The sequence below is a fragment of the Typopeltis vanoorti genome, chromosome 26 (assembly GCF_054136105.1).
Source record: "Typopeltis vanoorti isolate ZY-2024b chromosome 26, IOZ_Tvanoo_1.0, whole genome shotgun sequence".
Classification (NCBI taxonomy): Eukaryota; Metazoa; Arthropoda; class Arachnida; order Uropygi; family Thelyphonidae; genus Typopeltis; species Typopeltis vanoorti.
This window is the reverse complement of record NC_143574.1, coordinates 16044986-16068756: the sequence shown is the minus strand read 5'-3', so window position 1 is coordinate 16068756 and position 23771 is coordinate 16044986. Positions and strand designations below refer to the sequence as shown.

Here is a 23771-nt window from a genome sequence, read left to right as displayed (position 1 = left end):
CACCTTTAAACTACCCACTAAACTTAAAACCATATTCAGCTCCTCTAAGGATCCTCTCCTCCCATTAGCACATCCTGGAGTCTATTGCATCTGCTGCACCTGTAACTTACCGTACATTGGTGAAACAGGACGGACAATCCCTATACGCAAGAAAGAACACATTAGACACATTAAATATAACCATTATGGTGAAGCAGGCCTCTCAGACCACACACTCAACACCTTACACCAAATCAACTGGAAAAGCACCTCCTCCTTACACCGCACAAAAACCTGGTGCGAAAGGAAATTTAAGGAATCCTGCGAAATCCTGATAAACCACCCAAATATCAATAACAAAGATGGCATGAAAATTCCAAGGATCTGGATGGCACACATTCAGCCTACCTAATATGAAAGATCCAGCATAAGTCAGGACTCTAGCCAACCCGTAACTAGTATTAGAAACCATTCCATACCAACTGGCTGGAATGATGTTAATATATATTAGACAACACTAATAATAGGACTCTAGCGTTGATGTATAATTTTTTATTTTTTATTTTTTTTAATTATTTTTTTTAATTTTTTTTTTATTTATTTTTTATTTTTTCACCAGAGGTCAGGCCAACAATTGTGGTAGCGGTTGGTCAGTGTCTTTAACAAACCAGTTTGATTGTAGTATAGCTTGTTTCCTGTGTATATTTGTACGCTCCAGAAGATGACCTTGACATAAAGGTCGAAACGTCGAATGTAGATTTTAGTTATATTAAACTAAAGTTTTTATTCAAACACGGTAGTTGTCTCCATAATTTTCAAAAATGCAGTATTATTCTCCGGATATAGTGCAAGCTATTGTTGAAGTCTTGTCTCTGTAGGGTTTTTAAGTGGTTCAACAATTGCTAGGAAGCTATGTGGATCTTAGTCTTTGGGAAATTGTGGTCTGGCCAAATAGTGGGTGGCATTCATTTGTCTGCTTCTTTCATCAGCTGAGAACTGACAGTCAACCCGATAACAACCCCTGACTAGCTTATATGTCTCAATCATATTCTCCTCTTCCTCCTATTCACAAGGCTCTGCAACTTACATTCTCTCAATTTGTCCTTGTAGCCCACATTCTAAAGACCACTGACCACCTTTGTGAATCTTCTCTGGACCCTTTCCAACATATCTTCATCACCATGAAAACCTGATGACGAAATCTGTACACAATAATCCATATGAGGCCTGCTCAAGGCCTTATTACAATGGCATCGTAACCTCTTTGTTTCTGCATGCCAGGTTCCTCCGCATCATTGCCATTATCTGATTTTATGTCTTCACAACGTGTGCAGTGTGGCCCCTGAATTTCAGGTCCTTGTCCACCATCATTCCTAGATCTCTCATCTCTACTTCCTTTAAAGTTTCCTCACCAAGTGTATGCTTTGCATCCCATTGTTGCTTACCAAATCTCAAACCTTACACTTTGCAACATTGAACTGATAGTTCCACTTACCTGCCCATTAATGCAATCTATTCAAGTCCTCTTGTAAGGCCATAACATCCATTTGACTCTGCATTGCTGTCCCCAGTTTTACATCATATGCAAACAGCTGCATATCACTAGTTAAACCCATTCCAATGTCATTATTGGTCAATAATGAGCAATAATAATAAACAATATCAGTGAAATGTAAAATACATGCATATTACAGTCTTTAACCTATCATCCCTAAGATATGTTATGCAATGCCATATGGCCCTGTCTTGGGTATTTTATTTCATTCCTGCTTTCATTGTTCCTTCTAGAGTGATTACGGTTTCCTTACCATCAGAATCTCTCATCACATGACCTGATCTATTTTATTTTTCATATTCTTTTGGGGCTTAGTTGAACAAATTGTACTCTCTATTGGTTTAAACTACAAATGCATATGATGGCAACATGATGAGATTTCATGCTGGCTGGAGCCTCGCCTGGTCAAACAAGACTCCCACTGTTTTCGTCAGAGAACCAGGGTGAACAATGAAAAGTCAGCTACTGGAATAAGCTCCAACCAACATCTAGAAGAAGAACAAGAACATACCCAACATCAGAAGAACTGAAAATAGGAACCATCAATATAAGGAGTATTAATGGAATGGAAATCAAACTTGCAGAAGAATTGGAAAAGTACCACATGGACATAATTGCCATTACTGAGACAAGGAAAACAAAAACAGGTGAGACTAAATAATAAGTATAGGTGTTTTATTCAGGCAATAATGATCAAGAGAAGGAGGGAGTAGTGATAGCATTCAGCACCAAACACGAAGATAAATTCTTGATTGGAAGGCAGTTTCGAGTTAGTTAGGGGGCAAATTTCAAAGTGGGGAAATCGACAATGACACTTCCCACAGAATTTTTTTAAGGAAAAAGTGGAGGAGTTTTTCAAGTCATTAGAACAGTAAGCTGGCATTAAGAAAATGGAAAAAGTGGTCCTTGTTGGAGAACAAGGACCACTTTTGGGGAAAATTTTGAGAAAAAAGAAAAGCAAATAGTAATGATAAGTACACTGGTGTCCAAAACCTAAGTCTGTCTGTCTGTGTTCACTGGGCATCTACAGATGCCGTATGGTCACTCCAATGCTCGATGATGTTTCACACTAGGCCTCGCCATGTAGTCCTGCTGTTTGCCCTTCTGGCAGCCTCAACTCTCTGAAGATCAGTCACTCCACACATGCCATCCATCCATCTCATTGATGGTCTACCCCTGCCTCTTTTTCCAGCAACTTTACCTTCTATTACTGTTCTGAGAAGTCCTCCTTCCATCCTTTCTATGTGTCCAAAATATTTTAACTTTCTTCTGTCAACATCCTTAAGGAGCCTTAAAGTTCTACTAATCTTTTCTAACACCCAATCATTTGTATGCCTTTCAGTGTATGATATCCTCAACAGCCTTCTGTAACACCACATCTCAAAAGCAGATATCCGTTTCTTATCTGACTTCTTTAGGTTCCAAGTCTCTGGTGTCCAAAACCTAAGGACGAATACTATTCATGAAAATTATAACTCATGAAAATTCAGACGAATCAGATTGTGGAAATTTGTATAACTGACAATTTTGAGAAAGGTACACATTCAATTTTCGATTTGCATGCAAAGGGGTGACGTGGTAGCACTCAGCAGAATAAAAGGCAAAAGGCTGCACTGAGCGAATTGTGTTGTTTGAAGGAAACTTTTCTTGAAGGAATAAAGTTGCAAACTTGGATGTCTTGTAATGTCTCAAAGATATCATCTAGATTTCATGTGGAGAAGAATTATTGGAAAGCTTGAAGAAGGCCACAGAATTACTGATATTACCAGAGAGTTTGAAATCTCCACTAGTATTGTATCTAGGCTCTGGGCAGCATTTCAAACCAATGGAATGTGTTCTAGATGTTTGCTAAGTGGTTGCCCTCGCTGTACCATGGAGCATGAAGACAGATTTCTGATTATAACAGCAAAACGTAATTGACACACTATGGCAGGTCAGCTTGCAAGTTGGCTCCATTCAATTACAGGTATGTGGATATCTCAACACACTGTGGAGATCTGCAACAAGTAGGCCTATATGCCCAAAGACTTGTAGTCTGTGTCCCTTTATCCACAGCTCACCATAGAGCATGTTCTCAGTGGTGTATTCATAAAAATTGGACAAGACACCGTTGGGCTAATGCATTCTTTACAGATGAGAGTAGTTTTAGTCTTTCCTCTGATTCTAGATTGATGCTTGATCTGGTGTGAAAGTGGCACTGATTACCATCACGAGAATGTTCTTGAAAGGGATAGATATGGTGGTGCTGGGATCATAGTGTGATGAGGCATTATGCTTACTGGACATACCGAACTACAAGTACTTGAAAACGGGACTTAAACAAGTGAACAATATTGCAATGAAGTTCTTCAAAGTCATGTTTAATTGCTCCATGGTGCTATAGGCAAAGAATTCATTTTTATGGATGACAATGCACACCACATCATATATGAGCAGTGGAGATACTTCTGGAGACTGATGATATTAATCAAATCAAGTTGTCAGTCTGCTTCCAAGATCTCAACCACATACAACACATTTGGGATGCAATAGGGAGACGAATTGCTGCTCAAAATTCCACTCCAGAAAACAAACAAGTTGTCTGCAAGGATAGAAAAATCCTCTGAAGGAGAGGTAGCAGTTTGCCTCCAGAACTCCTGAATCACTTGGTGCTAAGCATGGTGTAACGTTTGTGAGAGCTGCATTGCAGTTCGGGGTGGACATATTCCATACTGAATTGTCTCTCCACATAGTTTTCCGTAAGCATGTAGATTAATTCCTTAACTTTTTGTCCTTAGGAAATTTGTAACTTTTGTCAAAAACGTATTGCAATTTAATTTGCACTAAATTTATAACACATTTTTTGTGTAATATAATTTATTATTATGCTGGCAATAAACTTATGTCCACATTTGGCTGTAGTCATTAAAAAATTTTCATATACAGGGAAAATCCTTAGCTTTTGGACACCAGTGTATTTGCTGGACTTCTGCTCAGGACATGTACTAGTCATTACTAACACCATGTTCCACCCTAAAGATCTACACAAGTTCATTTGGAGAAAAGACACAAGAAATAAGAAAAGCTTCATTGACTACGTCATTGGTAATAGTGATATCTTCATGCTAGTTCAGGATACAAGAGTGTACAGAGGATTTGAAATCGGAAGTGACCATTACTTAGGGTTAAGTGGGATGAAAATGAATGTCACATTGAAAAGAACAGAATGTCAGAAAGTTTTAAAAAGAATTAAAGTTTAACAGCTTTTACAAGTAAACTGTAGCCTCTACTATACAAATATTATTGAAATAAAATTTCAAACAGATTGAAAACAAGAACTAAACCTTAGAGTCTCAGTGATGAACTCTGAAGAAGACATTGGTTGATTCAGCTAAGGGGGTATGTGGTGAAGTTATCTGCAAGGGTAGAAAAATAAGAATGCCATGTGGACTCAAGAAGTTAAAGATTCAATCCTGGAAAAGAAGAAAGCATACCAAAAGTTCCTAGCAAATAAGCAGATGTCCTAAAAAGAATATAGAGAAAATTACCGTTATTGGTGGTGTATATCTGGACGTGCTACTTGGGTACCTAATACCACAATTAGACGACGATGACCATGACAGCTGCTTACATTTCCAGCAAGATGGAGCACTTCCTCATTACCTGACAGATGTAAGGTCATACCTCGACACCTGTTTTCCAGGCAGATGGATTAATAGAGGAGCGCCTGTAGCATGGCCACTGCATCCCCCCCCCCCCAACCTTACACCATTAGATTTTTTCTTGTGGGGCTTTGCGAAAGATCAAGTGTTTGTACCACCACTACCAGCCAATTTGGATGAGCTGCGTTCCAGAATTACTTCTGACATTACTAAAGTTATGCCAGATATGCTCTGCCATGTGTGGCAGGGAATTGATTACAAATGGGACATCTGCAGAATTACTGGAGGCAGTCATATCAAAATTTAACTGCCCATGTTGAAACTTCAAGTGTTGTGCTACATTTGCACAGCAATAAAATTTGTTCATCTATCGTTATTTACCTGCTAGTGTCATTCAAAGTTGTATACCTCTCCCTTTTGAAATATATAGATAGTAGCATCATAATCACTAGAGCTGTAAGAATAATGCTACTGTGGTGATCAATACTAGTGAAGATAATCAGAAAATGAATATGTTGCTCAGAGACCATACTACTTATAAACTGCTGGATTATGATCCCACCAATTCTCAAAAGAAAACATTAACAAGGCTTGTTAAAATGTCACACCTTTACCTCCTGTAATAGTTAAATAAAACTCAAACTGTTTAGTTCCCCTCCATCCCTCCTCCACATCGATATATGGATGCCAAAAATTTATAAATCCAATAATCTTCTCTGTCCCCATTGTAGATGCTACTGATTCTCCTTCTTTTAAGTTAGCCAAACAATTAGCTAAATCCTTAACCCTGCTTACAGGTCATTCTTCATCTTATATTAAAAATTCCACTCATTTCAAATCTTTAGATAAAAATTTAGTTTTAGCATTACCTATAACTAAATTTTCATCTAAAGATTTGATATCACCTCCTTTTTACTGATATCCTTTTTTTTGATAACTTAAATTTACTAAAAAATGTTTTTCTCCTGATATCATTAATCTTTTTAATTTTACCATTCATTCTGGCTACTTCACTTGGAAAGATACCATTTTTAAACAGATTGAGGGCACAGCCACAGGCTCTCCCCTCTAGCCAATTTTTATATGGAACATTTTGAAAAACATACTCTTAATACTGCTGTTCTCAAACCTTCTGTTTGACTAAGATACATTGATGATGATGTGTTTTCTATTCAGCCACATGCCTCAGACATATTAATCTCCTCCATTTCAACAAACAGCACTCTGGAATCTGGTTCACTGTAGAAAAAAGAAAATAATAAGAACCCTCCTTTTCTAAAGTTATAAATACATTTTACTATGGAAGAGACTAATGAGCTGCATAATTCCTTACCATCCAAAACTATCTTTAATAGATTGAAAAATTTTGGTATTTTAATGTCTTGAGAAAATAAACTTTGCTTCATTCACCCTTTTAACTATCAGAGGATATCTTTAACATTCTCCATTGTAATTTTAACAACATTTATTTCCATTTTTTAAGTTTGGATGTTATACCTCGGTAATGTAATGTAGAGGTTCGGTGTAGTGGTGGAGACGGAGAGTTATACAGTAGGTGTTCCTCCCGCGATGAGTCTTCGGACTCCTTGGAGGTGTCACGAATAATAATAATAATAATGTATTTAATGGTGCTTTATTGTTAAAGCAACAAAAGTCTGTTTTTCTTTCACCACAGATTTAAAAGAAATGCTTGTGGATTTTTAGCCAGCAAGGACCAATTCTTATCGCAACTGTAAATCCTTTTAAGTTTTGCTGTTATAATTTACATCATTGGTTTTACATGGATGATTTTGTTAATCCTAAGAACAAGGTCCATGTTATAACCCTTATAACATGTGCCCTTCTGCTAATCCTTCTGTTAGCCCATGTAAACCTTTACACAGCTAAAATTGTGTAAGGGTTTACATAGTCCCTTCTGTATCTGTGGCTTCTAACCAAACTCTTGCACATATTACTGAACAGAGCTAGAAACATAAAATTTGGCTTTTTCTTATCAGAACTTAAAGTAAAGTATGGATTTGGTAGATTATGATCATAATCTACTGGGATCATAATCCTCTCTATTATAGATATGAGATGGCAGGAACTTAATGGCATAGAAAGGCTCAAGATAGAAATCAGTGGAAGACTTTGGGGGTGGAAACCTTCATCCAGCAGTGGACAGAAAATGGTTGATGATGATGGATTTGATTAAGGCCCGTCTTTTTCATACTCAGACTTTGCTTTCCATACAAAACTTGTGGCTATTCTAGCCTGCTGCTTATAATTTTCATAATGCACATCATCCTTATGTACACGGTATTCCTTCCACATCATCCTTTTCTTACGAATCTCTTGCTTAATAAGATTACACATTCATTTGACTCCTACCCTATTTATTCTTTTAAGTATTGTTTAAATGCTTCCCATACACTGTCGATTATATTCCCATCCATCAACCGATCCCATTCCACTGAACTCAGTATACTCCCCAGTTGGTCATAATTTCCTGCTTTGTAGTTCAGCATTTAATCTTTTCTGAATGGAACATTCATAAACTTAGTCACTTCCCAAGTGAGTACTGCATGATCACTGTCACCAGCTGAAGGCAGAATGGTTACGTCTTTAACTGAAATGGCCTCTGACACTATAATCAAATCTAACACTCTTTGACTTAGAGTTTCTTCTGTCACATGCTACTTGAGGAAGTTGTCCCAAAACAGCTCAATAAATGCATTTTCATTCTTCTCATGAGATTCTGCTGTTACCCAATCAACATTTGGATAATTAAAATCTCCCATTATGATTATTCTTTTCATGCTCATCTTGTCTATTTGGTGATGCATTTCTTCATCACTAGTAACCGATCCACCAGGTCTGTAACAACACCCCACTATGTAATTAATCTTGTTAGATTCCACCTCACACTAGATGACTTCAAACTCACTACCACTTGAAATACTGTTATACTACAATCATAGGTCTCAACTCTAACTGGATTCAAGTCGTCTGGTATTATTAGCAGTATGCCCTCTCTATCCTTCCTAAAAATACTGTACCATTTACATCCAATACCAGTTAGTATGTCTGTCTGATTCTGATAGCCAGGTCTCACTAATACTCACAATCTGAGGTCCCAACATATTGACTAAGGCAACAAACTCTACCCTTTTGTTCCTGATCCTCCTAGCATTTATGTACTGACATAATAATCTACCTGCATGTTCTTTTGTACACTCTTGTCTGCAGTCTGCATGACACAGTTGGACAACTTGCAGAGATCTATTCTTCTCTAGTGCCTTATGCATGTAGACATCTTTGCACATGTTTGATGGGTTCGAACTGGATGAACACAAAGTTGAAATCGTTCTCTCCTCATCATTTCCATGACAACGCTCACTCCTGTCATTAACACAGTTATATACATTGTCACCATTCCTCCCTTTATAATTTAGTTTCCCTGACTCTCTGTGTTAGGTCTCATACCAGGTATTACTTTTTCTGGACTCCTGATGCCAAACACATTCAGGTGCAGGCCTTCCCTCTTATACAAATCCACTCTCCCCCTCAAAATCACTCCACATATCCAAAATCTGGCATCCATTCCTTTTATACAGCCTACACATCAAATCGTTTGCCATCATACCCTTTCTTAATTCATTTTTATCATATCGAGGTAAAATACTGACGATTTTCGCTTTCTCACTCTTCACTCTCGCCTCTTCCAACAACCCTTTCATGTCCTCTCTCATACTGAATTTATTGCTAGTTAAGTCGTTAGTACCTATTATGATTTCGTTTACTTTTCTTTTCTGTTTTTGAATTGCTTCCTTTATATTCTTAATTTTCGCTCCAGGAAAACTCGAAGTTACAACTCACTCATCAATAGTATGTTTTATCATAGTCACCATACCAAATAACTTCTTTCTTTTTACTAACACCGTCACTTACCTGATTTCTGTTACTTCCTGACTTACCTGTTTCCATGCTTTATTGTTTCTTATTTTGCTGCTTAAATGTCAGATTTTTGATAGGGATGATGATGTGAAAAAGCACGAATGTAAACTCTGGAATGGGTTTTCTTTCTAAAAATGGAGAAGCGAAGGCTGCCATTTTGTTAATGAAGAAGATCTAGAAAGGTAATTCAGTTATCTTCCCCTTCAAGAGTGAACTGGATGTGATTGTGGAATCTGTTGTTCATGATGCACTCTTGAAGTTCTAGAAGGGAACTGTACCTGACCATAAGGATATCATCCATATACCTGTACCATAAGGATGGTTTAGAAGAAAAGCTATCCAGTGCATATAGTTCAAATTGCTCCTTGAAGTAGTTAACAAGTGTTGGATAAAGAGGACTACTCTTGGTTGTCTATCCTCAATTTGCTGGTACAGCTTATTTTGACATTAAGCATCCAGAGTGAGCAACAAAGTCAAAGAGGCAAATAGCATATACAGGAAAATCTAGGGTTTCATTTATGAGAACATTAGTAATAAAGACACAATATTATTATTATTATTATTTGACACCTCCAGGGAGTCCAAGGACTCATCAATGGAGGGCACCTAGGTCTACAACTATGTCTCCACCATTCAGTCACAACTGACCACAATTACGCCAACGCCATCTACCATCTACTGGTATTTCCACAGACAATCACAAACATCCATGCCCACGGCAGGATTCGAACCCGCAGCCCTTTGACTGGAAAGCAGATACGCTATCCACTCGGCCAACCAGTCTGGCAAAACTCTCCTTGGTGGGGAATCGAAGCCCGGTCTCCCGCGTGACAGGCGGGGATACTAACCACTATACTACCGAGGAAAAATTAATGATTTTCCCCAGGCGAGGCTGAATAAGAGATAAACAGTGCAAAACAAAGCTCTGAAAGCTTTTCTTTTCTGAAATAAGCTAGATTTCCTTTTTCGTCAACCAGATGATAGTTTTCACTTCTCCATTTTTAGAACGAAAACTCATACTAGACATTCCTGTTCTTTCACATCATCAATGATAAAAAAAAAAAATAAAATCATTCTGTCAGGTTTTCACCATAATGGATGTCTTTCTATTATGTATTTTTTTTTCTCTCTCGTATAAGTGTTGGCACTTGGATTGAACAGTTAGCTGATTGCTAAACATTTTTACCTGTTTAAATTAACTTCTATAGTCTCTATTTCACTAAAGAAGGACCAGGTGATTTAGTCTGAAATGTTCAATTTTAAACATCAATATTTATATTTATAAATGTCTAATTGATAGTAGCCTTTTAAAGTTTTATTACACAACATTACAAATTTCTTAAATAAAGAAAAGAGATTATTTTAGAAGGTATAGTGTAATGCCAATAAAACGTTTTTTATTGTTTTTATTTTAACAGATAATTTTTTCCCTCCTAACTCTTACTAATCAAAAGTCAGAGTTTTCTTAGTTATTTACATAAATGTTTTCATTATTTACATAAGTTAAATTTGGTAGTATTATAAAAATGCTTATTGCTCATATATTTTTTCTTGTTCTCTAGATGTTTCCAATTTTCAGACATTCTTTAGCTTTGTGGACACCCGTATCCTTATGCAAAGTTTTTGTGTATATCACTTAAATGCACCTGGCCAAGAAGATGGGGCATCTTCTCTGCCTGACAAGTAAGATCTGTTTTAAGCAGATTTTTTGCACATTAATATTAATTGAATTGTGGTCTTTGATTATTGCAAGATGAGTAATGACCTTCCCTTATTGTAACAAACGTCAGACTGATCATATGAGGTGTCACTCAGCTGGCACCTATTTATAATGTTAAACCATAAACTCATTTGCATTTCTGTAAACCATAATCTCCTAGCATTTCACAACATATTTTGTCAGTACATTCCACTCATCCACTGTTTTGTGTAAAAAAAAATGTATTCCTCACTCTTCTCTCTGTCACACCTTTATACAACTTTCAAGGATGACTTCTTGTTCTTTTTTCTCCTCTTGCCACATACTCTATATGTAATCCTTTCTGTACTAATCTGCTAAAATTTCCCCCCTCACTGACTTAAATGTCTTTGTTATATCACCTCTTTATCATCTATTTGCTTAACATTGCAATTTACATTTCCTCAATCTCTCTCTCTCTCTCTCTAAGCAATATTTCAGTGTTCTGATACCGAAAATTTGAAATATTACAAAATAAAAAACTAGTTGACCAAATATGACGGCAATAGTCCATGTGTGGGCTGATAAATGCCATTATATAAATGCCTACACACACCACTTGTGTGTGGGTCAGATATATATACATATAGTAATACAACACATCTCCTTATCGCTGCTTGTCAATGTACACCTTATCATAGCAGCACTATGATGTAAAGTCATCCACTGCTTCATCTGCCTTAGTAGTACTCACATGTCCTTTGAACTCCAGAGATCCCATATATAACTAACCTAATTACTTAAAATTCCTATATTGAATTCTTTAACATTTTTCTTATTTATATCTTAGGGAGTGTAAGTAAATAAGAAATATTTATATTTTATACCATCTTCAGGAAGTTGCCATTTAGCTGAGCCTGGTTAGTCAAGTGAATGGTGTACATACTCTCAACAAACATGCTGTAGGTTTCAATCCCACCGTGGCATAGAAGTTTGGGAAAGTTCTTTCTTTCTTGAAAAATATTCATATGTGGTTTCTAGTACCATTGTCCATCTATGGTACTAATAAACTATAGGTTTACAACATCCTTTCATGATAGTTCTTTTTATAAATTAAAGATGCCAAGAAATTATATTCTTGGTCTAATCCTTTATCCAAGTATAAGCAAACAAAGTTTGTGCATGAAGTAACTTCACGGCTGGGAAACTTGTACACAGAGGCTAATGACTTCACATCACTTGCCTTAGTATCCAAGTGGAAAAACTTTCAACATCTATCTCTAATCCAGAATATTTTAGTAATCATGTGTGACACCTTTTGGCTACTTTTATATGGAAATATGACTTCTGCATTACTTCACTAATATTACTAAAATTACTTCACAGTTTTTGGTCTGGCTCCCACTGATGAGACCTCAATAAAGGTCAAAACTGGTCTGGATAGTGATCCTTTCCATAATGCATAGCATTATACATGTCTGTAAGGATATATGTTTTACATTATGGGATATTAAGGCAAGTGATGCGAAGTCATTATCCTCTATGTACGAGTTGCCCAGTTATGGAGTTGTTTCATTTGCAAACTTTGTTTGCTTATACTTGGATAAAGGATTAAACCAGTAATATACTTTCTTGGCATCTTTAGTTTTTAGTATAATCAAGTGGGAAAAACTTTCAACAGTCTTTTTATTCTTCATCTGTCATATGATAGGTTGAGTCTCTATGAACAAATCTTTGTCATCTGGCTCTTTGTCTGGCCATTTTGGTCCTCTTTGAAGCTCGATAATTGGACCTTTCCTTCAAAGGCTGTAGCCAAGTTCTTTTTGGTCTCCCTCTTGATTGTCTTCCTCCAGTGATTCCATTCAAGGCTGTTTGGTAATCTCTGAGAGGGCAATCTCGGGAGGTGTCCAGACCATCTTAATTGTTGTTTTAGAATTATATTTGTGATATCTTCTTTTTTGGTTTAGTTTGTGTTCACTAATGTTGTATCGTCTATCCATAGTAGTAATAGTACATCCTGTCTTTTGATCTGCCATCTTGTTTTAACGTTGTTCTTATTAAGGTTAATTAATTGTATGTTGATTACTAATCCAAATATAGGGAAATTTCTATTATACTGCACCACCCTATATTCAGATTAGTCTATGCAAAATAGTGGAATCAAATATTAATTAACTTTAGCAGTCTAATTTTTTTATATAGGCCGAATTTGACATCAACATCTAAGGTTCCCACTAGGTCCGATAATTTTATGAATGGTGCAGTGAAAAAGAATCAGGCCAACAATCAATAAAACAAAACATTTAATAGGGTTATATAATATAAACATAAGCATTCTTTGGATACAAGATAATGCAAAATTAAATTAATAGCAGGGTTTTTTCTCCCGGAAACTCGGGTTTTTCATCCCGCATACATACAAATCGGCCCTTCAGAACACACGCAATTTACAGACAAAAATTACTAGTTGTGGTGGTGTTGGAGGTGGGCGGTAGATGGCGTTGATTCGTAGTAGAGGTAAGGTGTAGAGACAGTTGAAGATGTCCTCCCGCGATGAGTCTTCGGACTCCTTGGAGGTATCAGGAATAATAATAATAATAATTCTATTCAACCACTCATAACATTCACTCAACTATTGGTATCAAACATTGAGTCTTTAAAATCTATTTTCTCCCTAATAAACAAAGATAGTTCTAAAGTTCAATATCACTGAAATTCACAGCAAATAATTTAACAATTGTATTCTCTATCTATCCCTTAGTCATAAATCACATAGTTCAGTCAAGCGGTAGTTATCACTTTAAGGGGGAGAAGACTATTAATCTTCTAGCTTCGGTTAATTTCAGCATAAGCACCACAGTTAATGTTAGGAATTAACAGGAGGAATTAATTCTTATAACTTCACTCTAAAATGCTATAAAGTACAACTGTTCTTACCGGAATAAATCCTTGCACATATATTATTCACTGGGGCACACTTAAAACTTTAGTTAACTATCACACTGGAGCTACATATTTCAAAAGTAATCTTCTTTAAATTAACTTGATCTTTAATCTCAGCACATCACAAATGCAGACACACTTGCACTAGAAAATTCACTTATTCCTCATATACTACTTTGCAATAGAATCAGCTTTCCACTAATCTTCCTTGAAAGCTCTGGAATTCAACATTAACTCCATATCAATATTCTGGGTTGTCAATTTACATCCGATCCTTCGTAATCTAGTTACAGCACTTAATTCCTATTACCACAACCTCTTACTTAACTCCGTGCTGCTAATAAATTATTTCCTCATCTCTATTGCAGTGTTCTGAGTGCCATTACTGTGCTGAGTGCACCAACTGTACTCAGTCCCTAGTTCCGCAGTTCTAGTGCTGACTGCTGACTCTCTCTCTCTCTGACTGTGACGACGACTCTTGTTTTCTCTCGCTTTCCGTTTATATACCTTCACTCCTTTTTCCTGCCAAAACTTCTTCTCACCATCTAGCTTATATCAATTCCATCTCACATCCATAACTCACGTGCTATCACGCTCGCGCTTTCCACTTTTAACTCTGTCTCCATGACAACAATTAGAGCAGTACATAAGCATTACATAACATTTTACCTTTACATACAGAAATAAAATAAAATGATATTTTTCAATTCAAATAATATACAATTAAATATGATGAACTCAATTTCTTTTACTATTAATATAGGAATAAATAAAATAATCTGAACGTCATTTTTATACAGAGTTCTTTCCATTATTAATACATATCCTAGATTAAATAATTAAATAAAAAAAACTCAAAGGTAATTATATGAATAATAGTTAATAACAAGAGATTTACATTAAATAACATCTATAAATGTAGTTAAAACTTGATATGGTGGATTCTGAAGGGAGTATTAATAATTTTAATTTCTCTTCATTCAGAATCCAACACTAACTCATCTATTTTGTGTTTTGACCAGTAAGTGATTTATTTTTCTGGAACATTTCATTTCAAATAGTCTGATTTTCTGTATTTCATTCTGATTGAGTCTCCATGTCTCATCTCTAATAAATTTAGTTTAATCCTTTATCCAAGTGTAAGCAAACAAAGTTTGTGCTTGTAGTATCTTCAGGACTGAGGCAACTCGTGGTAAAGGGGGACCAAGCTCTCATCACTCCTTGTCTTAGTATCTCCCATAATGCAAAGCACATCTCCTTGCAGACACATATAATGCTATGCATTAATGGAAGGGCCACTACCCAGACCGGTTTCGACCTTTATTGAATGTTCAAGTACAGGTCACTCCAAAAACTCAGTGTTGTTCCCTCAGTAACAGGCTCACGCTGTCACTGAGAAGAACTCTCAGCGTTGGCTCCACCCCATGGCAGGCTCACCCCACCACTGAGCAGAGCCGCTCATTTGCTCATATGTCATCTGAGGTGTAACAGCAACAGCCGTGCCTCAGTTAACTTCATAGGCTACAGCATTGCCATTCATCACCCAAGCTTCCAACCTTTATTGAGGTTTTGTTAGTGGGGACCAGACCCAGAGATGGTGATACCAAGGTGGAAGCAATGGAGAAGTCATATTTACCTATACGAGATGCCAAAAGGTGTCTCACCTTATTATTAAATTACTCTGGATTTAGAGAATGTGGATAAAGGATTAAACTAAATTTATTATAGTCTAACCAGGTGGAAAAAACTTCCAACATCTTTCTCTAAATCCAGAGTAATTTAATAATAAGGTGAGACACCTTTTGCAACTCATATAGGTAAATATGACTTCTCCATTGCCTCCACCTTGGTATCACCACCTCTGGGTCTGGTTCCCACTGATGAGATCTCGATAAAGGTCAAAACCGGTCTGGGTAATGGCCCTTCCCTTAATGCATAGCATTATACATGTCTGTAAGGAGATGTGCTTTGCATTATGGGAAATACTAAGATAAGGAGTGATGAGAGGCTTGTTCCACCTTTACCACGAGTTGCCTCAGTCCAGAAGATACTTCAGGCACAAACTTTGTTTGCTTACACTTGGATAAAGGATTAAACTAAATTTATTATAGTCTAACCAAGTGAAAAATCTTCCAAAATGTCTCAGCTCCATATGTTGCTTTTGGTATAATAATGGTTTTATAGAGTTTTAGTTTAAGGCTTTTTAAAATGCTGTTTTTTAATTTACTCATGTTATAACATCCTATGTTAAGTCTGTATTTTAACATTTTTGTGTTGCCAAGGTTTTGAGTATTGAGACTGCTAGGATTTGTAAATTTCTGTTCCTGCTCAAGTATGATTTTCTAAGTTTATTGAAAAATTTTCTTCATCTCTTTCTATTTTCATTGTTTTTGTTTTGCTTAAATTGATTTTCATTCCATGAGTTTTGTATTCTTTATTTACAATTTTTATCATTTTTTTTTCAATTATGCTATAGATTCTGCAAGACTAAAAATATCATCTGTATATTTAATATGGCTGATATTTGTGCTGTTTATTTATAAACCAGGTTTTTCATCTACACTTTGCACATTTCTTCAATTAAATTTGGCAAAATTTAATTGAAGAAATGAATTTGTCTGTTCTACTTTGAATTTGTCTGTTTTTATTTTAATAAATTTAACAATTGCTTTGTATCTTTATAATAATTTGTAATAAAGGTGTGTATTTCAACATCTGACATTATACATTTTAAGATGTTTATCATTTGGGTCCTGTCAGTAAATCAAATGTTTGTTTGAAATCAACGAAACTGTAATATATATGTAAGTTGTATTCCCAGTACTCGCAGCAAGTTGTATTTACAGTTAATAGCATGGCTGGAAATGGGGGATGTTAAATGTAAAAATATAGTCTATAGTAGTCTTCATTGCTGTGAAGCCTGCTTGATCTTCTCTTATTATTTCATTCATTAAAGTTTGGATTCTCTTTTTGTATAATGCATGTGAAGATTTTGTAGCTATGACTTAGCATTGTTATGGGTCCATAATTTTACACTTTTGTTTATCTTCCTTTTTTTGAAATTGATATCATGATGCCTGTCTTGCAGCCATCTAGTATTTCACCAGTGTGTGTGTGTGTGTGTGTGTGTGTGTACACACACACACACACACACACACACACACACACACACAGTATTCAGTTAAAAAGTTCTAGCCGAAAATTGATGGTTGATATGCCTCCATATTTCCACAGTTCACTAGGGAGTTCATTGCAACCAAATGATTTAGACAAATTCATTTGGTTTATTGCATTCAAAATTTCTTCTTTTATTACACACACTTGTTCGCTGTGAATACCGCTCACCATCATGCTGTTAATTGCACTCTGTTTTTTTCATCATCATTATTGCCCACTTTATTATTCATTTCAATGCTGTTATTGTCTGCTTTATTGTCAGTTGAACTTTTTTCTATCTCTATCACATCCACCCTCTCTGAACATTTGCACAATCTTCAACTGCTCAGTTACGAAGACATGTTCTCTACTCGTATTTAAACTCGCATTTAAGCAAGCCTCATGGTCCATCAGAATCTCACATTTCCTAACCCACGCTTGCTCTTTTCTCTTATTCAGCTTCTCTGCATAAATATCCATAACATCTTCCCAAGCACACATACTACATTCATGGCACTGTACCGTTTTTGAGAAATTCATGCCATTTACTTTGTTTTCCGTGCAGATCTATGCAATGATTTGCCTTTTATTGCCATGTTGTATCAATGTGCTAACAAAAACAATGGATTTATGATAATATTGCCTAATAAATTTATACAAACACTGCGTTCTGCACACAAAACATCTTCAACTAACAATGATTATGAACAATGATTGTAACCATTTTAAAATGTTAAAGACGTATTGAGTATCCTATTTAATCTAGCTTTCATTTTATATTTTGTATGTCATTTAGAATTGCTGAAATTTTAAAGAGATTTAAAGTAATGGTATTGCCAATAATAATATCAGAAAAAATAAATTTTTGGTATTAATTGTAACCGAAAACTAAGTATTAATTGATTTTCAGTTTCACAATAACCCTGTAAGAGTTTAAATTGTTATACTTTGTTTTTCTCTTTAAATTATGTATAGTGTTTAATTAAACTAGTCTATTTTAAATTTTCATAATAGTTATGTGTATCCAACAGTGGATCAGCTTGCTGAAATGATTTTACCTGTATTGAAATTTTATGGGTATGTATTATATTTGACTGTTATTGACTAATACTGGTAAAATTTTAATTCTTTGAGTTGTTTGTTTATTTATTTATTTTATAGCAATTAAATACATGCATAGTTTTTTAAGGCGCTTATGCTATGTTAGTAGAAAATACAAAGTATAAATTAAAGTATTATATGTTGAAGAAAGAGAATAATCATCTATACTATTTTTGTGTGATTCTCTGCTCTAGGTTTATGATTTGACTATTGTAGAATTAGTGTCCTTAGTATCAATTTTGAAGGAGTTCAGGGATAATTACTATAACTAGGATATGCTCTGAAATATCATCATGAACCATGGGCTCATTTCCTGTTGGTGTCTGATGCCTTCTTCACTACATTCTTCCACCTTTCTTTTTCCAGTTCACAGTGTCACAGTTTCTAAACCCATTCCACACCAGTCCTTTGTTGTCTATCCATTCTCTGTATGGTTTACCTCTTCTGTTTACACCATCCATAATACCAAACTTGAATGTCTTTATCTTCCAGTCCTCACTCATTCTGCAGATGTGTCCAAATAATTGCAGCTTCCATTGTATGAGCTTCTGCATTAGATTCTCCTTTGGTTGTATCTTCCGATAGAGCTCTTCATTTGTGATTTTCTATACCCATTCTATTCTTAGAATCTTCCTGTAACAAGTTCTTTCAATTGCCAAAATTCTTTTTCTTGATTCTTTATTTATTACTCATGTTTCAGATCCATACAGTACACCACTAAAGATGCATGTTTCTAGTACTCTTTTTTTCGTTTTCTGAATGCTTTACTTTTCCAGATGTTATCCATGGCCTTCAGATTTGTTCTTCCCTTTGCAATCCTGATCTTTATTTCTTTTTTACAGTCCAAATCATATGTCATTGATTTATATGTGAATGTGTGAATTTTTCTACATTTTCTATATCAATTCCATCCACTTGTATCTTTTGTTTCATGTTCTTCTCACCAAATACCATTGTCTTTGTTTTTTCCAAGTTCATAACAAGTCCAAATCTTTTTCCATCCTCATTTAACAATTTCAGTATTTTTTGTAGTTCTCTTTCGCCTTCTTTAATAATAACAATGTCATCTGCAAACCTCAGATTGTTAATTCTCATCCCATGGACTGATATTCCTTTTGCATCTTCCTTCATTTTATCCATTGCTCTTTCTAAATGTGCGATGAAAATGCTTGGTGATATTAGGTCTAAACCATTTCCCCAAATCACCTATTCTAACTGCTGCAACTGCATTCTTATAAACATCTTTTAATATAGCTATTAGTTTTCTGTCAATTCCATAGGATAGCACTGCTAATGTCACTTTCTGGTCGATACTGTTAAATGCCTTCTGAAAATCAACAAAGCAAGTATATATCTGTTTTTGTTTTTTCTCCTAGCTTTCTCTGCTATTAACTGCATTGTCAAAATCTGTTGAATCGTACTTCTATCTTTCCTAAATCCTGCTTGCTCGTCTGCAAGGTATGCTTCCAATTGTGTTCTCAATCTTTCTGTCAGTATCATCATCATCACCTTACCAAGGTGACTTGTCAAAGCAATTATTCCATAATTTTTACATTCTAGCTTATTTCCTTTCTTATATAATGTCACTAGTATTGATTTTACCCATTCCTCTGACATTTTGCCTTCTAGAACCATACTTTCAGCACCATATTTAATCATTTCTCCAGCGATGTTATCATTACGAAGACATGTTGTGTTTTAACCATCCTATTGCTTTTTCTACCTCTCCTCTTAAAATGTTCATGTCATACTCGTTACCTGGTGGCGATATCTGCTTATTCTTCAGTCAGTTTCCCAGCTCCATCTAAATCTAGTTTTTCTTCATATATCTTGTCTACTGCTGCATAATTTTATCTTTATTCATCAATACTTTGCCTTTTTCATCTTTAATTGCGATCTGTTTTGGTTGCCACCTTTTATTAATGGTTCTGATCATTTTGTACACCTCCCTAGTTCTATGCTCTATAGTGCTGTTCTATATTAATGCATTGGGCTTCTAATCATTTCGTCTTATCCATTCTGACTGCTTTCTTCACCCTCATTACACTTTCTTCTATATTGCTCCTCTATTTGTTCTGATGTGTCCCTTCTTATCTTCAACATTCTCTTCTCCTGTACTAACTTCAGTGTTTCTTGTCTAATCCACTTCTTGATCTTTTCTTCTGGTACTGTTTCTTTAATGCATCTTCTATCACCTTCATTACTCCTCCTTTCACTCTTAGATTCAAATTTTTTTCTTTGTCCAGACTTTTTAAGTTTCTCTTCTAACACTGTTCTGTACCTTCTTCCTGTTCTGCTTCATTTATTCTTGCTGTATCTCTTCTTTTCTGATGATGAGATTTATATTTTCTTTTTAATTTCACTTGGATGTTTGCAATCACTAAACTATGATCAGAATCTATATTTGTTCCTAGAAAAGTTCAACACTGCTATACTGATGTTATCCATCTTCTTTTAATCGTAATCACATCAATAATGTTCTTGGTTTACCCATCATCCTTTTGCTGGAATTTTGTGTTACAGATCATCATCTCATGGTCCACATTAATTCCAACATATTTTCACCTTGTTCATTTCTTTCTTCAAAACTATATTCCCATAATGCTTTCCCAACCATAATTTTCTGTGCAATTGCATTTACTTTATATGCCTCTGCTTAATGTGACAAAAAGCAAAATATTGGAGCTAGCCAGTTTTTGATATATTGCAAGTTATACAGGGCATCAAAGATAACCAGCCTGTGTTGGCTGAGTGTAGTCTTTCTGCTCTCCAGGTGCACAAGCTGGAATTTTAATCCCACACAGATAATTAGTAGGAAGCCTGTTCCTGGATTAACTAATCATTAGCCCAGCTGTGGTAGTTAAAAAAAGAAAAAAAAGTGCATCCTTTCTTAGGTAGGATTCATGTTAATTGCAGGGCATCTGTAGAATTTTGGCTACATGTAACTGCAACCACCTGAGTTGAATGCTTGCATTGCTGGTGTTGTTACACTATAGTTTTTCAGAGATAGTAATCTATCAGGATTATCATCTGTTAGAAGATGAACCATAGTGATGTATTCATATCTATTGCTTATTAAGTTTAATATTTAAAATCTTTTAAATTCTTATAATTTTACACCTGAATAGAAGATGTTGTTTAAATTAGTTATGCTAACAACTAGACTAACTTCTTTTTTTTTTTTTTCTTGTTCTTCTTAATATTATTATGGAAATAATTGCACCAATTTCCAAGCATTTCATCATTGTGTGCTAATCACTTGACAATTAATTATATACTGCATTGTTTGGTATGTCCACTCCTAAGGAAGATTATAAGCATATATGTTCTTGAAATATATATGAGGGTGTGCTGAAAAGTTGTGATAATCACCATAAAGGAATTGAGGTACATGACATGTCTTATATATCCTAAAAGAAAAAGAATGAATTATTTCAGAGATGATTGACTAAGTTGGTTTCTTTCTGGTCTCTGAAATGCGGAATATGAGGACAGATTGAGAGAATGCAACTTACAGAGCCTAGTGGATAAAAGGAAGAGGAGAGACATGATTGGGATGTATAAGTTGGTAAGGGATAATTACCAGATTAATGTGAATGAGATTTTTCATAGAATGCCTGGAGATGGGGAGAATGAGAAACCATCTTCTATTATATAGCTTGCCTTATATAGCTTCCCTGGAAGCTATATAAGGCAAGTGCGAGCAAGGGGATGAGGAGTAGATTTTTTGCATGGAAAGTGGTGAGCGCAGAGATGGTGAATGCATTTAAGTCATTGTATGATGAACTGTGCTTGTGAGAGTGAGACCTCCCATGATGAGTCTTTTGACTCCATGGATGTCTGTTGATGATGATGATAATGATAATAATATCCAGTGTTTCAAACCCTCTGCTTGTTGTGCCTCTAGGAAAACAAACCTTATGCACAGTGCCATTCACTACTCCTCTAATAGTGAAATTTCCATACAGAACTGCACTTAAATCATTCATTACCTCTCTCTCTCTCTCGCATGGCCAGCTTTCGTTCCATTTTTCATTCCTCCATGCATGTCTGCAATTCTCATTTCACTCCACATGTGCTTCATTGCTTGCTTCTACTTCACTAACTCTGCTTTCATGTCTTGAATCATTTTCATGCTGCCGTTCACCCTCACTTCCTTGCCAACAGTCGTGCTCTTTCCTATTTCCATTCTATTATTGTCAGATACTTATTCTTGCCATCAGTTTTGTACACTAATCTTATCATCAGTCTCACATGCTATCTTGTCATCATTTGCACTCTTTCTTAGTATGTTAGCAATATTAATGTACCTGACTTATGCATGCTTTTTATTTTTTTTCCTTTATATTTTCTTATGGAGATTTTCCCTGAGCAAGCCCATCTGTCCTACATAATTGATTCCATAGGAACAGAATATCTTGGATACCTGATTTTTTTAGAGATAGATATGGTGGCTGGGTGATTATAAGATTGTGGATACTCTGTTAGAGATGCAAAGGTCACTTTCCAAATGTGCTAACTTCAGAACCAATGCTATTCTGTGTGTTACATTTTCATTGTCAGGTAAAGTGATTGTCCCCTTGAAATTTCAATTTTTTTGACTAGCACTAATGATATTCTACAATATCATGTTGGAGGATTAATGGATTTTTTACAACACTCAGAAAGGATTAAAACAGAATTTAATACTTCCTATATTTCGTCTCAGTCGCTGAGACATCTTCAGGGATTACAAAAAAACTAATGTAACATAAACACAACAAACAATACCAAGCCCAACCACGTGGGTGACACTAAAGTCCTAACTAGGTGGAGCGCCCTCTAAGGGTGGTTGTAGGTAGCCTGGAATGTAGGGTGGGACCTCTGGTTAAAAGTGTTTCCCAAATCTTAGGAAGCTTAATGCAACTGTATTTATTAAGATTTGGTTGATTTCTGAGAGCTGCTGATTCTAAGAATAGTCTCTCTTTTTTGAATTTGCTGTGGTGGAACATGGTGGTTTTTTTTTCCATGAGATCCTATGGGTTGTATCCAAGACATGGTCAGCAAGGCCTGACTGACCATTGTTGTGGTTGCAGATGTATGACTTGTGTTCCTCCAGGCAGATGGTTCCTGATCTGCCTGTCTGACCAAAGTATGCCAGCTTACAGGAACAGGGTACTTCATAAACTCCAGGCACTGAGAGAGGAGGGAGCTGATCTTTTGTTCTACAAAAGATCAGCTCCCTCCTCTCTCAGTGCCTGGAGATACAACCCATAGGATACAACTTCCCTCCTCTCTCAGTGCCTGGAAATACAACCCATAGGATCTCATGGGAAAAAACCACCATGCTCCACTACATCAAATTCAAAAAAGAGAGACTATTTTTAGAATCAGCAGCAGCTCTCAGAAATCAACCAAATCTTAATAAATACGGTTGCATTAAGCTTCCTAAGATTTGGGAAACACTTATCACCAGAGGTCCCACCCTACATTCCAGGCCGTCTGCAACCGCCCTTAGAGGGCACTCCACCTAGTTAGGACTTTAGTGTCACCCACGTGGTTGGGCTTAGTATTGTTTGTTATTTGTATTTATGTTACATTAGTTTTTTTGTAATCTGAAGATGTCTCAGTGACTGAGACGAAATATAGGAAGTATTAAATTCTGTTTTAATCCTTTCTGAGTGTTGTAAAAAAATCCATTAAACCTCCAACATGATGTCCTCACAGCACTTAAGCCTCTGCACACGGATTCTACACTATCCAACAGAAAACATTCATTTTCCCCAAATGTTTTCTGTAGGAT

General features: G+C 35.8%; 1 protein-coding gene across 9 annotated transcripts in view; it reads left to right on the top strand.

Annotated features, from left to right (window-relative positions):
* MESK2 (misexpression suppressor of KSR 2) overlaps window positions 1-23771 on the top strand; it is a 170981-nt gene that overhangs the window by 61546 nt on the left and 85664 nt on the right. For all 9 annotated transcript variants that reach the window (XM_090415106.1, XM_090415110.1, XM_090415108.1 and 6 more), the window contains exons 4-5: window positions 10674-10794; window positions 17903-17965. In XM_090415106.1, the coding sequence (XP_090271232.1) occupies window positions 10674-10794; window positions 17903-17965 (184 nt within the window). The remainder of the gene's footprint in view (window positions 1-10673; window positions 10795-17902; window positions 17966-23771) is intronic.